The following is a 14742-nucleotide window of genomic DNA, read 5'->3' as shown; positions in this document are numbered from 1 at the left end:
TCAGTTCATAACGTTTGCTATTTTGGAGCAAGTAATGTTTGCCTCTAACATTTTTTCCTATCATCGAAAAGAAGTGATGTATTGAAAGTATTCGAATTAGATGAAACTTCGAATTTATTCCTTTAAATTTACTATAGTGTAAAAACTTTTGTTTTTTTTTGTATCAAACGATTTTGAAGTGAGGGTCAGAACCTCAGAGGCGGTTTGCTTAATGACTTAAATATAAACACTGAGCAGAAGATATTGTTAGAACATACTATTCACATGTGTGTGACGCATCTTTTAGTCTGCAGTAAAAAATTAATATTTATAATAAAACATTTAATGAAAGGAATTGATTTAAAGTAAGGCACGTATTATACGTAAGCTGCTTTCAAAATATCCACGTTCTGTTATCTTTTCTTTTAATCGAGGGGGAATGTTCTCAGAACAATTTTGAATCGCTTATCTTAACAGTCGGAAGTATTTTCACTACAATCAATACCTTAAATAGAAAGATATGGATAACTTGAGTTATTATTATCAATACTCTTACTCGTGTTTGTCTCGTGTTTCACGATTACTGCACACTTTCTACATGTATAGTATGTTTCTATAGAATATATTGCACAGATTAAAATAAGATCTTCAGCAACCGTTTTCTTCGATTCAACGATATTTTGCTTTCCTCTTTTTCTACCTAATAATGTTTTCATCATTTATCACTTGTTATGGGTTTCTAGTCTTTTGCATACGAACCTAATTGTCTTCTTGTATCTTCAAAAACTCCCTAAATTCAATGAAAGTGTGGGTACAATACAATGAAAATGTCGATCAATAAAATGGGAAAAGCTTTCTGAATATAAAGACCTAAATGGACCATAATATTTCTATGTCAACTTCAGTGATATAATTCTTGAGAAACTTATTACGATCACCGTGAGTCTTCAGTGTATTTTGAAAAAATAATAAAGTGTGCATAATCCATCATTCCAGTTATTTATTTTATGCTGCTTCTTTATGATGTAAAATATTTTTGCATAATAACATGAAAATATTCTAAATACGTAAATTAATGTTGATAAGGTTCTATTTTCCGTAAATCGATTCACGAATATCTGAAGTTTCATAAATATCCGCAGCCTGATAAGTACTTTGAACATTGTACATTATTCAAAGATTATACACGCGTTTGCATATATCTGAATGTTGAATGTTGATCGTCTGAATGATTACTAAACCCCTCGTTAAATATTACCAATTTTTATTGAACGAAAAAATTTATAAGCATTGTTTAACCTTAGAACTACCGATCATTTATTAGGGCTGACATGTAATTTTAATGAAGATTGTAACAATACATTTTTTTAACGATTTCTTTAGGTATTCGTTACAATGTTTCGGTGAATCTATTTTCAACATCATTTCGAATATTGAACAGTTTTGAAATATCAATAATCGCAAAATAAGAAAACCAGAACCCGTGATTTTGACGAGTACGTAGTTCTAGTGTTAAAAGTAACATCGACATAACAGTATCGACGATTCAAACTGTTCTTGAAAAAGGAAGCAATTGATGGAAGTACAGAGGGGTGGTTGGTGGATTGGCGGGGAAAATGGGTGGATGAGAGCGGAACGTGGTGGTGACTGAGGGAAGGCAGGGTGGTTATTAGCAGATTGTAATGCTAATCAATGGTTGCTGGTTAGTGGATTATGTTTACGTAGGCATTCATCATCGAAATTGAGTTGATCGTTGAAAATCTGATCCCCGGGTTTGTATGAAAACCGGAAGGAACGGTCGCTCTTCCCTTCGGAAACGATTAATTGAAATTGAAATGGAATATTAATTTTCCGTTGAACGTCGTCCGATACTTTTTAACGTGGAAACGATGAAGTCAGTCCATTTAAACAATTGTAAATTGCACTCGCATCGATGCGTTTCTTCGTGAAGCTTCCGTTACATGTATACATTCTTCCAATCTTTGAAATTTGTTTGTCAGGTTTTGTAGTGCAATATCAAGGTTCATTTATGTATATTTGTCTCTTTTACTGATTTTTTTATTAACCTTTTGTTAATTTTAGTATTTAGCGCGGTATAAAATAATATACAACGAAATCTTGTTCATTTGTTTTATAGCGTTGAAAGCTTGAAAAAATGTATATTATAAGTAATTTACGACACTTTACGCATTTATAATTTATAAAAATTTTGAAGGGAGAACAGAATAGAATTTTGAATGCAACTTCATTTTTCTCCTTTAACCAATTAAGACTGATAATTCCGGACATGAAATTCCAGTTTACCTCGGGCTCTGAATAATTGACTGCAAATATGGGAATTTATATAGACGTCTGTGACCTAATTACAAAAGATTTTTCAGATATAATATTTTATAGCAATCAAGAATGTAACAACGATGATTGAATAGTATAAATATGCAGTGGAACCTTAAATATCCGAATAGATTGAGTGTCTACATTCCAGAGAAATGAACGTTTAAGAAGAAATTCTTTGAAATATGTTTGTAAAGTTCGGTTGTATATATTTCGGGGTACAATTTAAGAATTCGAATTAGCGACACTATTGTTCCTAGAAAAATTGATGTTCAACCACATAGATCTTAGAAATTGGAAGTTTAAAAATAGACCAGTAGGGCACATATTCATATAATTGCATCAATTAAAATCGACATATACATTTACCAAATAATGTTTATAAAATCCAACAAGTGTCAAATTGATGTTAAGTACTAATTAAGTATCAACTTAACGAAAACTCTGGACATCTTACATCGTAGAAACTAGCGACTCGGTTAATCGGGGTTCTACTGTAATATTATTGACTCAATGTTTATGAGTAATATATGCTTATAGCACGGTTAATATACGAAATCTGTGAATTCTTCTTTCATTTTATACTATTATAGTATTACATAGTACTATATATTATAATATATAGAAATTTTAAAATGTAATTTGCATATTCATTAAAAGTATTTCATTTGTCGAGAATCGATACACTTCGAATCGCCATAAATTAATTAATAATAAATATAAAAATGGTAAAATTAATAGCGAGTATTATAAGCGAACGAGTCACAAGAAATTGTTTTGGAAAGTGAGTTTCGACCCGCAAACATTTAGAAACCACTGTTATAATATATGAAACTTACACGCGGGTTGCTGCAAAAGATTCGGTAAAAAATGAGAACAGTCATAAATAAGCTTGAACTAATGATTGCATTATTTTTCAAAATATTCTCCTAATCAGAAGAATGCAAAGCTTTACGAAAACAACGTAAATCCCCGTGTTGAAAGATCCTTGGAACTTTTGCAGCAACCTACGTAATAGATGCATTTGATAATCGTTAGGTAATCACTAGACAATTGTAAAGCAAGATTCGAATTTTATAATGTAATCGCGATTTTCTTCACGATAAAGTAGCTTAAAGTCTTCGATTTATTGGATTGTTACAGAATCGACGGGAAGAACACTCTATCGTCGTCGACGTCGTCGTTGGGTGTGAACGCGGCGAACGTGGCGAACACAACAAATGCGACGAACGCGACGAACGCAACGAATACGCCGAACGCGACAAACGCGACGGCGATACACCTGGATTTCAAAGATTCGAATAAAAAGAAGCCGGTTGGCAAAGAGGCGAACACCAGTGCCGTGACCGGCGTGGCCGGCGTGGGAGCTGCGAGCAGGTTAAAGGAGAAAAAGAAGGATAATCACGCCACGCCTATGGAGACCAGCGACGAAGAGGCCCAGTCGATGGACGCAATCGGTAAGTTTTATTCGAGACCAAGTATTTCGCTAGTTAGCACCCTCTTCTACCTCGACATTGATGCACAGAGTTCGTGAATTTCGTTTCACGAGTAAATTATCGTATTAGTGGAATATTATATGTAATTAGCAGCACGGTAAATTATCTTCGTTTCCTTTAATAGATTCGTAAAATTAAGTACTTAAAAGAGAAGTTGGAATTTTCTTTTTCGAGCAACATTAATCCCTTACCATATGATTTGTTTCTTAGACATGATCGATATGATTACTTTGTCATTAATAATTTATTTAAAAAAGAGGAAATTTTTGAACATATTACATACTTACGTTTACGCTGAAGTATAATAATTGATAACAGGAGAATACTATTTAATTTGAATTGAACAGTATTGGGTAATATACTTGTTAAATTCTGTTTGAAATCTTTACCACATGTCTGACACGTCGTTATGAGCCAAAGGGTTAAGGTTCAACAAAGTGGAACGAAATGTAGGGAGTACAAGATCACATTGATTAATTTTCTGTTAAGGCATTTACCTTTTGGTATTCTGTGTATTGGTTGTAAATGCACAAAGTATGTAAATTCGATATTTTTGGACCATGACGGAGCGGTACGATGTAATTAACATGGAGCAACAAGAAGTTTTACGCATATTTAATTATTTTTTTTTAATTACTGTATGAAATGTGTATTTTTGTAAGCGTCTCTATTGTAGTTGTACGATAAATCTCTATTATTACGCTTATGTTCTCCTAATGTTTTGCGTTGCCCAGTTTCTTATGCATTACGTCTAATTAGGTTAAAGTATAAATTGAACATTATACATTTCAATGCTCGGTAAGCATTCTATATATACTTTTATACGTATTTGTCCTTTATTATACTTATAACCAATTATTATTAAAAACATGTACTTGACGGATTCTAACTTCTAAATTTCTGGATGTCTTAATTCGTGGAGTCAAACAGGGTTTATTATAAATGAAGATCGCTGCAGTATGACTTTCTGTAGTTACGCCTTAATTACGTCGATCCAGAGAATGCAATTCTGATTCGACGGATATTTATAAAATTTCTAAAATGAATTTATGATACTTAAAATCTGCGTTAAATTTGATTTACGTTAGCACATTTTAGTTGATACAGAGAGGAAGCAGATTTCAATGGAGTTATATGAGGAAAACAAATAATCTCCGAGATAAAAGTTGACGAAGTTTTGATAATAACTTAATTGTGCAATGTGTATAGTCGGTCGTAAAAATTCAAATGCCGTTAAAGAACAAGAAAAGGATGTAGTACGTATGCGAAGATGTGTTTAATAGCAGTTAACTAAAAAATGTGCAAATTGTTTGTTTGTTATATACAATTATTTAAATGGTAAAAAATAAGCGAAAGCATAACGACTTTTTCAGTTACAAAAATATAATATAGATTATATTGTATAAATTAATTTTATAATTATTGTTATTGTAAGTTAAAATAACAGATTTTAATAACAAAGGTTTGATTGAATAATTTTCAATTAAAAATTAATATATCATGGATTGTTTTCTTTTTTATACGATATATTTCTAACAAATTGACAGTACAGAAGTAATTTTTTTTGGTAGTCAGTGTTAATATGCTATTACTTTTCTATATACCTTGTAATTAATTATTCATTTAATCTTATAACAGGTTTTCAAATTTTATTTTATGAATTCGTTCCATATGTTTTGAATGGAATTGAAGTTAATCATAGATATTCATTTTTATTGTTTCTATAAAATCTGTATTGTAGCATAACGTAATGCACTCTTCTTTGTCCTTCATGTATTTATTTAAAAGGCAAAATGTGAGATTATATTTTATACACCAGTGTCTGAACATTTTTTGTTACTGACTATACGCATACACACGGTATTTACCTATGGCTCTGTCATTCCTTATCATATAATCCGATGATTAAGGTACAAACGACAATTAACGAGATAGAACTTGTCAAGCAGTATCATTCGAAAATATATCCCACTGAAGTGCATTAAATGGATATGAAATGAACTTCTTAATCTAAACGAGCAAGTTTTGCATAAAGTGTACATAATGTGTTAATCTTATTCAGTTTTCAGCACTCATTAATTCGAAACGTTTAAATTATAACTCGTTGATATAAGTAACAAGTGTCGCAATAGTAAGTTCAACGATAACACATGTCGTGGTCGTCGTTACTTCGACTGTGACATGCAATTATTGCATGTCTATTAGCTTCAGTGTGTTCAGCATAACAGGTATGAACATTTGTAATTTGTTCCATTTATCATTAATTATCTTGGGACGATTTTTAACTTAAACCGTTTTATCCAGATATTTCGTACAATTGTTTTTAAACTTCAGTAGTATGGTAAATGATATTAATATTAATTTTGTTATATGATTTATCGTTTTTTTCCTATCATTCAGTGCGACTGCAATATTAATGTATTGTTATTATTGCTGTGATACGACGAGCAATTTAATAATTATTATTGTGGTTTCTGTTCTTCTTAATATCGGTGTGCCTCATGCATCATGCAATATCTAATAGAATATACAAAATTAAGTAAATTAATGAGATATTAAGATACGTCAATTAAATTAATGAATAGGAAATAACAGGAAAATTTAGTGACAGGGTTGTGTGGGAAAATTTGTATTTACAACTGAATTGACTTGTTACTTGTATTGGCAATTCATAATTTAAACGTTTCAAATTAATAAGATTTGAAACATGAGTATCACTAAAACGTTATTTATGAACGTCATACATTTCCGACGTCTTCGACCTCATATTTTAAATAAAGAAAGTCAAATTAATTTTATTCTCGTCGTTATTAAGAATTATATTGATATGAATGATACTGAAGAAATCAATGACCATTTTTTCGTCATATTATTTTAATATCTTTGAAGTAGATACATTGCATTTAATAAAGTATTATAATTACAAAGAATAGCAGCAAACTTTATTTTGCCATGTGCTCACATACCATCAAGCTTCATTAGTTTTCTTTCTATCTTATTTCTTGAGGCTTATTATATTTATTTATGTTTAGGAACTATGACTAAACTGGTTTCTTGTAAATTAATATCAATATCGATATCAAGCAATATGCAAGTGTACAACTAGATTGTTTAGGGTGCAAAAAGAATAGAACAACGTGACTTTGGTCATCAAAAGAAAAATGCAAATAATACAAAGATAGTAAACTAAAGTTCGACGCAAAAGATCTTCGTTTTTTCCAGTGTCCAGTTTCAGGCATGGTTATACTGCCACGTTTCCGTCTTTAGCAGATATCCATTAACCTCCTATCATTGATTATCTCTGAACGCAGTAACCGTTAGATCTTCTACACTCTATACATCAGATTTACTTGAGCCGTTGCACTTTAGAGGAAGCGTGTGACGAATAATGTTCTTTTTTTGGATCGTATTTTACCGTGCAACTTGATTCGATGCATAAGAAAATATGCGTGAAATCGTTATGATCTTTCAACTTAAGTGATTTGATGATAAGGTTAACACCTTAACACGTTGGCGAACGGTTTGAATTTACGAAAAATTGATGTTCATTCATTTACATCTTGGAAGTTAAGGATTTAAAAATAGACTATTAAAATTCGTTATTTTATTACGACTAATAGACATAGTTATTTGCATAATTGGATCAATCAAAACAATATACGGCAAGTTAACGCGTTCCATGAACCTAGTGTTAATTGCAGTGTTCGTCAGATGAAATTGTTCAAGAGCCTTGTGATGTATTTTACATGTGGATACCAAAAATTTATTAATATGACAAAAAAATACTGCATTAGCAGTATTATCTCATAGTTTTTATTATTTTTATTAAGAGAATCAGCTATTGCAATGTACTACATGTACAGTGGTGAGCCAACAGAGCAAAGCAAAAATAGTGCATACGCAGTAGCCGTACGTGACGTGTTAATCAGGGATTGAAAATAGTTATGATATCGGTTTCGGTTCTTGAAACAGTTATGAAAGACCAAAATAAAATTATAATTATTATTCGGTAGTTCGGTTCTATAATTGTTATTTTTCATTATGTCAATTATTAGTTACACGTATTATATAATATAATTATATTCTTTAAAGAAATATAGTTTCACTTATTATATTCCAGAGATTAAAAAATTCGCATGTATTTGATAAAACGAAGGAAAAGTAACTAACACAATGAGTCTGAAAAGATTGAATTCATTTCATACAATAGCAATAGAAGGATTTGTCTGTTAGCATACTTCACATTTTTCACTTTTTAAATGTGTTTCAAATCTGTAGTCTTCAAACCAGACAGTTATATTCTAATAACATTGAAATCTCGTTTCACCTATTGTTTGTTAACGAACAAAATTAAAATATTTTAATGGATTAAAAAAGATTGAGTATTTATTGGTCAGTGGAAATTTTTACGATGCAAAACAATTTTGAAAATTGTCGATATATTCGTCGGTGTGCATTTGTAACGAAATTTTTTCTAATCCCTTTATCCAATAAATCGAAAAAAATGTAATATTTTCAAATTTGGAATGGGCCACAGAACAATTTTCTTTTATTGTAAGTAATGTTTCAGTGAATCTATAAACTAATGTTCAAACAATTGTATGATGATTTCGTACACATTCAGGAATTTACTATTTTAAAGGTGTACCTTTTTCGTCACGTGTTTCGGACTATACTTTCATATTTTAATATTCAATGTGGAAAATACCGTTTTTTGCGTGTTCCATTCTATTTTTACCTGAATATATTTTCAAAAGACCCTTTAATTTTGTACTAAATTGTGAACCTATTTTTTTGTATTGATTGTCAGGAATAGTCTTTTTTAATATTATGTAAAGCAGTACAATCAATATACTGCAAAAGAAAAAAAATGACGTTAAATGGAAAGTTCTTTCTAACACATTATACCGCGAAATTTTAGTTTCCTATAGGGACTATTGAAAATAATTTTTATCCGTTTATTATATCGAACAAGAAATATGCTATTGTCATTTGAACTCTAAGTGTACAAGTATACGAATAGCTTTTTCTGTTACTCAGTTTCTCAACCACACCTAATTAAATCAAAGAAATATGATACTGTTATCGTGTTTCAATGTCGAGTTTACAAAATTGACTGATAGTACTTGGCGTTATGTTGTAGTTCATTGTCATCGAACATATTGACCCACTACTATCCTACATTTCTACTCTAAGCGTTAAAAGGATCGTGAAGGTAACACGTTCATATAGGCAGGCGTCGACACTTTTTATGACTATACTTTAATTAATTCGGTTTTACAATGTTCTCATTATATTATGCAAGTCATCGTGACCTAACTTCAACGATGCAACGTGGCGCTCGAAACACTTGGTAGAGATAAATGTTAACCAGTCGAGGTCTCGATCTTCCATAGTTGGAATCCCTGAAACAAAAACTAGTATTCAGTTAGCTTCCATTTTCTTCACATAGCAATTAGATAACTTGAATGTCTCTTGAGATTTGCCCAAAAGCTATTTGTCACTCAGCAAAATTCTAGACAAAGATTAAAACAGGTTTCTAGTCTCAGGCAAATAAGTTCTCCACGAGTCTCTCATCTCAGGGAATCGAAAAATGAAACAAAAGTAGAAAACATATGAAGATTCTATCCTAACGTTCATCAATTAGTAAACTATCTTTCATCCACAAGCAACAGAATATCAATGTTCCCAAATTAGCTTCTTACCTTCCCTAATCGACTTTCACTGTTTTTCATCAACGGTCGCAGACGCGTTGTTCGATTCCTGATCCGCCGCAGCTCTCCCCATGTCCTCAGTCTGTGGTCTGTCTTCCACGTTTGCGTGGCACAGCTTCCGGTGTTTGTGGACGAAGTAGTAGCTAGGGAACTTGCATCCGCAGATCTTGCACGGGTAGTACTGAACGTTCAAATCTAGCAACCTGACTTCCCTGCGATTCCTGGGGACCTCTTGTCTCTGCCTGTTGCCGGCAGCTGATTCGTTCAGCCTGGTAGGCAGCAAGTGTCTCTTGGTGTGCTTGCGGTAGCAGTACTGAGACTTGAAGGTGTGCCTGCAATATCCGCAGGTATAGCTACCGCCAGTGTTGCCAGGCTCAGTGTCGATTGCGATCGAGTCGCAAGTGTTCCCAGCCGGTCCTCCATTTTCGTCGTTTTCTCCTGCCACGTTTTCAGCCTCGAAACACCTCTGCAGCCGTGCCTGGGTAATAGGGCTCGACCCACAGGGTGCCGAGCTCGAATAGTTCTCATTGAGCACCCGGTGGAACTTGATCGGCCCGTCGCAGCACGCGACGTCGTACACGACTGATAGAACCCCGCTCGAAGATTCGGTCCCTGTGTTCGATCCTGGACGTTTTTTCTTAGACGATTTCCCCCGATCGGTCTCCGTAGAGGTCGTTTCGTTGGGTCTCTCGCGATTGCGGGTTAAATTGGCTTCGTCCACGGATATTAGCGGCGAGCTGCGTTTCTGTTGTTGATTCTTCTTTGAGTTCGATTGATCCTCACCTCGGTCTTCCTTTGACTGCCTTTGATCCGATGATTCCGAGGACTTCTTGCTTCGGTTCGATGGTATAGAGGATTGAGACTCCGAGGACGGCGCCGGTGAGATTGATCGGGACGGCGACGTCGGTCTCGTTGAGCTGGAACACGCGAACGCGGTGAACGCTGCTGTGGCTGCGTTAACGGCGAATGATCTCGTCAAGATTTCCGGAGACTTCTGTCTCCTTTCCCTTGATGACCCTCTACTTCTGTCGATCTGGAACGGTGTTTGCTTCGGCGAGGGGATATCGCTGTTACAGAAAAACATTGAGCTTTGCGTCGTTGACTGACTTTTTTTCTGAGGCCTCGTACGCACTTGGAAATTTTGTTTCCGCGGTTCTCCAGGTTGTTTTGGTTGTCGTTGTTCTTGCTTCGTGACCATTTTCAAATTTTAATTGATGATTTTTTAATCGTTTCTGTAGCTTCATTTGGATAACAGGCTTTGCGTATTTCCTTTGGACTGTTTATCAGTCATTATATTGAATTGAATATTGACAAAAGTTCCAACTGCGTACTTGGTTCACCGAAGGGTATTACACAAAATGAAATGAAGTTTTGAATTCTTCATTGCTTGATCGTTGATTTCCGTTTCTAAGATTCTTCACATACCGACTGTTTTAAAAAATTGAAAAATGATGAATCGGTTTTGTATGTATAATTGTAAGTAGTTGAGTAACATTCACAAACTGACACGTAGCGATAGAGTTTCATTGAAAGACTAATTAACGAGACAAATGTTTCTCCAGAGAATGGGTCGAGCTATAACTCCATTATAATCAATGATCTATTAGCGGATTTTATACGATATTAAATTTCACTTTACGAAAAGATTAGCGAAAAGATGTATTAATGGTAGAAATGATTGAACACTATGTTACACACTTGAACACTGAAAGAACGCGTGAAGACATGAAATCTATACACGAAAAGAGCTTTAAATGAATTTCGTACATATTCATATCACTTTGAACTCATTAATGAATACAGAACATACTATTCATGACATAATCGCTGATCAATGGCAATACTATGAAAACGTTTCTTTTGAAAACATTGAAATTCATTAAACGATATTATTCACAGCAACAAAAAGTATCAATCCGTTTGATGCGTCACATCCTTGCAGCACAGGTGTCCTAATGCTCACTTTCGAAACTTCAATCGTTTCCCATGTCACTCAATTTCCACGACTCTCAAAGATCACTCGGAACAATAGAGGTCCACGTGTCTCCACGAAACGAACGAAAACTTCGTTTACTTCTCATTCCCGAGGATGGCACGGAAGAATCAGAGACGTCGATAAATCCAATGTCAAGTATTAGAGCCGTCGCGCATTTAATAACCTCGCAGTCTAACGGCACCAAGTCAACGTTAGCCTTTCGACTTTCTTATACACAGTTCAAATGGTTATACGTTTATTCAGCACCACCAACGCAGCATTAGCATGCATCAACAGCGAATGAAGACGTTCCCATTTGACATATAATATAGCCAAAAGACAGACGTTGACCTAGTACCGTTTAGCTGCAGCATTAACTTTTTGTCCTGTGATTAGAATAACTTTTCCTCAATAATTTACCAAAAACCAACGTAGAACACCCAATTCATCAGTATCCACGTTCAGTACAGAACATAGTACTAATAATACAGAAATATTATTGAATTTGTACTCAAAATAATTGACATTTACTTCTTGTAACTTACGCCTGAGAATTGCCTCAAGAGTCTAGTTCGATATCGTATGGTAAGGGGTTAAACGTGCGATGGCTCTGAATGACCGTGGAAAGGTTCAAACCTATATCGCGTGGACGTTTCCTGGCCGGCGGAAGTCGGGACAATGGAAACGTTGAGCGGAACCGGTGACTGCATCATCACCGAGGGTTGTAGTCGCGGTAGATGGGGCAGGCCGATGGACGCGGGGGCCGGCGGCGCGGCCGGCGGCGGGTAAAGCGGCGCGGTCGGCCAGCACATGCTCGGCTCTATTATCAGCCTGTTGGGTATCGGTCTGAGGATGCTGCCGGCAGCCGTCGAAGTGGACATTGAGATTGACGTAGACGTAAGGGTCGAGGTCGGGGCCACTGGCACTGGGACCGGCACCGGGACCGGTATCGGCGTAGGCAGGGGCGGCGGAGCTCTCAGCCGAAGCAGAGCCGCCCGGCACTGCTCAAGAGCTCCGGGCATGTGCAACAAATGCGTGGCCAGCAGCACGCTGTAAACGTTGTCCAGCGTCACCTCCAGCCGTCCCGTATACATGTAGTTCAACAAGGGCGCGAACGCTTCTCCGCCTGTAAGTCACCATTCAACAGAGCTAGCTACTCTTGTTGGCTCCTTTTTGGTTCTCTTCGAACGAGATACGACGCGGTGCCTGGGTCTGTTTCCACGGATCTCGAAGGTCTTCGTCATCAGACCTATCCATGGGTTCTTTTATTCTTTGATTAAGAATAGTGGAGTGCTTCGTGTAGTTTTCCCTTGGTGTCCTCTGGCTGATCTAATGAGATTTCGTAGGGTTCTTTGGATCTTTGACGGTGATGAATAATTTTCGGGTGGCATTGTGTTTAATAGTTATTTCTTGATAGGACACTGAATCCTTGTAGGACAGTTTAGTGGATATTCTGGAATTTTAAGAGTAGTGTTGTAATTTAGTGTTTGGAGAGTAGGTCTGATGAGAATATCTTCGTGCTCCGAGGAAGATGGGTATCCAGGTATCGCTGCGTACGTGGAACACAAGGTTTCAACCACTCCGTTCCCGGTTCTTCGAATCGAACAATTAGCCAACAAGAGAACACGGCTTAACCCTCTCGCTACTAGATGCAATTGTAATCAGCTACCGCTAACTGAATATACGAATATATTAATATTCAAATACCGATCTCAGGTAACTATCAGGATCAATAAAGAAATTTGTAAAACACATCTAAAAATGAAGTTATACAATTGTCCTTTTAGATTGTTATCGATTAAAAAATGTACACAACACAAGATTTAAAAGTATCTTATTCACTCAAAAACGGCAATAATGGCACTTGCTTAGATAAGCTAATTTCAATGGCTTCACTTTTACACCGGCTCGCAAAGAGACAGCTCGAACCAGAAACATAAATCTGCTTCCCCAATAAAGCAAATGGCATCCATTGGCAGTAATGTTTAAAAAAGTATTCCCATCGAAAAACAAGAAAATCTATCAGCGTAGAAAGCGTCAGGACTTCAGGGGTAACTTCAAAGTGTCATAGCGAGAGGGTGGAAGTCGAGTGCTCGATTATTTACCGATGGACGAGACCGAGACCGAGGTGACCGGTCGCGGAGACTGTCCCGAAAGGCTGGTCGCGGTGACCGCGATAGCGGTCGCGGGCAAGTTGCTGCAAGAGGCAACGTTAGCACTGACGCTCGTGTTGGGCGCCGCAGCGGCGTTGCTCAGCAGAGCCTTCAGATAGCCGCTGTGAGCCGCGAGGACTCCCTTGTGAGCGACGAACTGGTGTTCCCCTTCGTTCCCCACTCGGACAACAGTGTCAGGAGGCGACAGCGTCTCTTGAAGCCGGGAGTAACTGTCCCCAACTACGCTGTCGCCAAACCAGGCTCTGTACAGGCTGTACATCCTCTTAACCGATTAGCTCGGGTATCCTCGAAAAGACTTGGCGTTTTGATCAACGGTCGGGCATGGTCGAGTCATAGTCGCGCGGTAGAGGTCACGATGAAAGTTCACGTAAAAAAAGCACGAGCAAAGAAACTCCTCTTAGAAGCGTTATCCTGTTTCCCTCCAAATGGTCGCGGAAAAACTCGAGCCAGACGAGAAAGCAGTCGCTACGGACAGCTTCAACGCGGCGCGATTCGAATGTTAATGTCACGGTCGATCGATCGTCGCGATCTCTGCGAATAAACGTGATCGTATCTAGTCTCCCGATGATAGAAACTAGCGGTCGCGGGAGCAGCAGCAAGCGCGGAGCGCCGTGATCGAGCGTGATTTGAACGCTGGAACGTCGGCCGCGGGTCTCATCTGCGGCCACTACCGTGATGTCGCGGCCGAGCTTGTAGATTCGCTTGCTTTTTCAAGTGGTTCGGTTCTACCACCCTTCGGTCTTCCTCCTCCAGACGACGCGCATCAACCAGTCCCTGTGCAGCGCGCCCCAACCTCCGAACGCCAGAGAACCGCCCCCGACGAGTGCAGATTGGTTGTACCAGCTCAATTACGGCAGGGCCGCACGTGCGCCTGCTGCTCCTGTATTTGCAATCCATGTGCAGGATTCTCTTGCTCCTTCTTTCTCCGTCCTCTTCCCCTCTCGCTTTCTTCCTCTCTCTTCGTTCTCTCCCTTCCTAACCTCCCACCATTTCCGTCTCCCTCTTTCCCTCTCGTTGTCGCTCTTCTTGTCTCTATTCTATCTGTTTGTCTCTATGTGTTTCGCTATTAC

General features: G+C 37.0%; 2 protein-coding genes across 17 annotated transcripts in view; one reads left to right on the top strand and one right to left on the bottom strand.

The window, feature by feature from the left end:
* Smr (nuclear receptor corepressor smrter) overlaps window positions 1-14742 on the top strand; it is a 72931-nt gene that overhangs the window by 16783 nt on the left and 41406 nt on the right. For all 16 annotated transcript variants that reach the window (XM_076367311.1, XM_076367314.1, XM_076367309.1 and 13 more), the window contains one exon: window positions 3457-3770. In XM_076367311.1, the coding sequence (XP_076223426.1) occupies window positions 3457-3770 (314 nt within the window). The remainder of the gene's footprint in view (window positions 1-3456; window positions 3771-14742) is intronic.
* Window positions 9056-14349, bottom strand: LOC116425271 (uncharacterized). The gene is made up of 4 exons (XM_031972759.2): window positions 13604-14349; window positions 12135-12624; window positions 9515-10590; window positions 9056-9214 (listed from the first exon to the last, which is right to left on the bottom strand). The coding sequence occupies exons 1-3, from the start codon at window positions 13929-13931 to the stop codon at window positions 9531-9533; spliced, it is 1878 nt and encodes a 625-aa protein (XP_031828619.1). The 5' UTR covers window positions 13932-14349; the 3' UTR covers window positions 9056-9214; window positions 9515-9530.

This window comes from Nomia melanderi, chromosome 4 (assembly GCF_051020985.1).
Source record: "Nomia melanderi isolate GNS246 chromosome 4, iyNomMela1, whole genome shotgun sequence".
Lineage (NCBI taxonomy): Eukaryota > Metazoa > Arthropoda > Insecta > Hymenoptera > Halictidae > Nomia > Nomia melanderi.
This window is presented reverse-complemented; position numbering and strand designations above follow the sequence as displayed.

Coding starts and splice junctions, on each gene's coding strand:
- LOC116425271 (XM_031972759.2), bottom strand. CDS start 13,931: ATGTACAGCCTGTACAGAGCCTGGTTTGGCGACAGCGTAGTTGGGGAC. Junction 12,625..13,603: donor GGTCTCGGTCTCGTCCATCG/GTAAATAATCGA, acceptor GGTGACTTACAG/GCGGAGAAGCGTTCGCGCCC. Junction 10,591..12,134: donor GAAACGTCCACGCGATATAG/GTTTGAACCTTT, acceptor TTTCTGTAACAG/CGATATCCCCTCGCCGAAGC.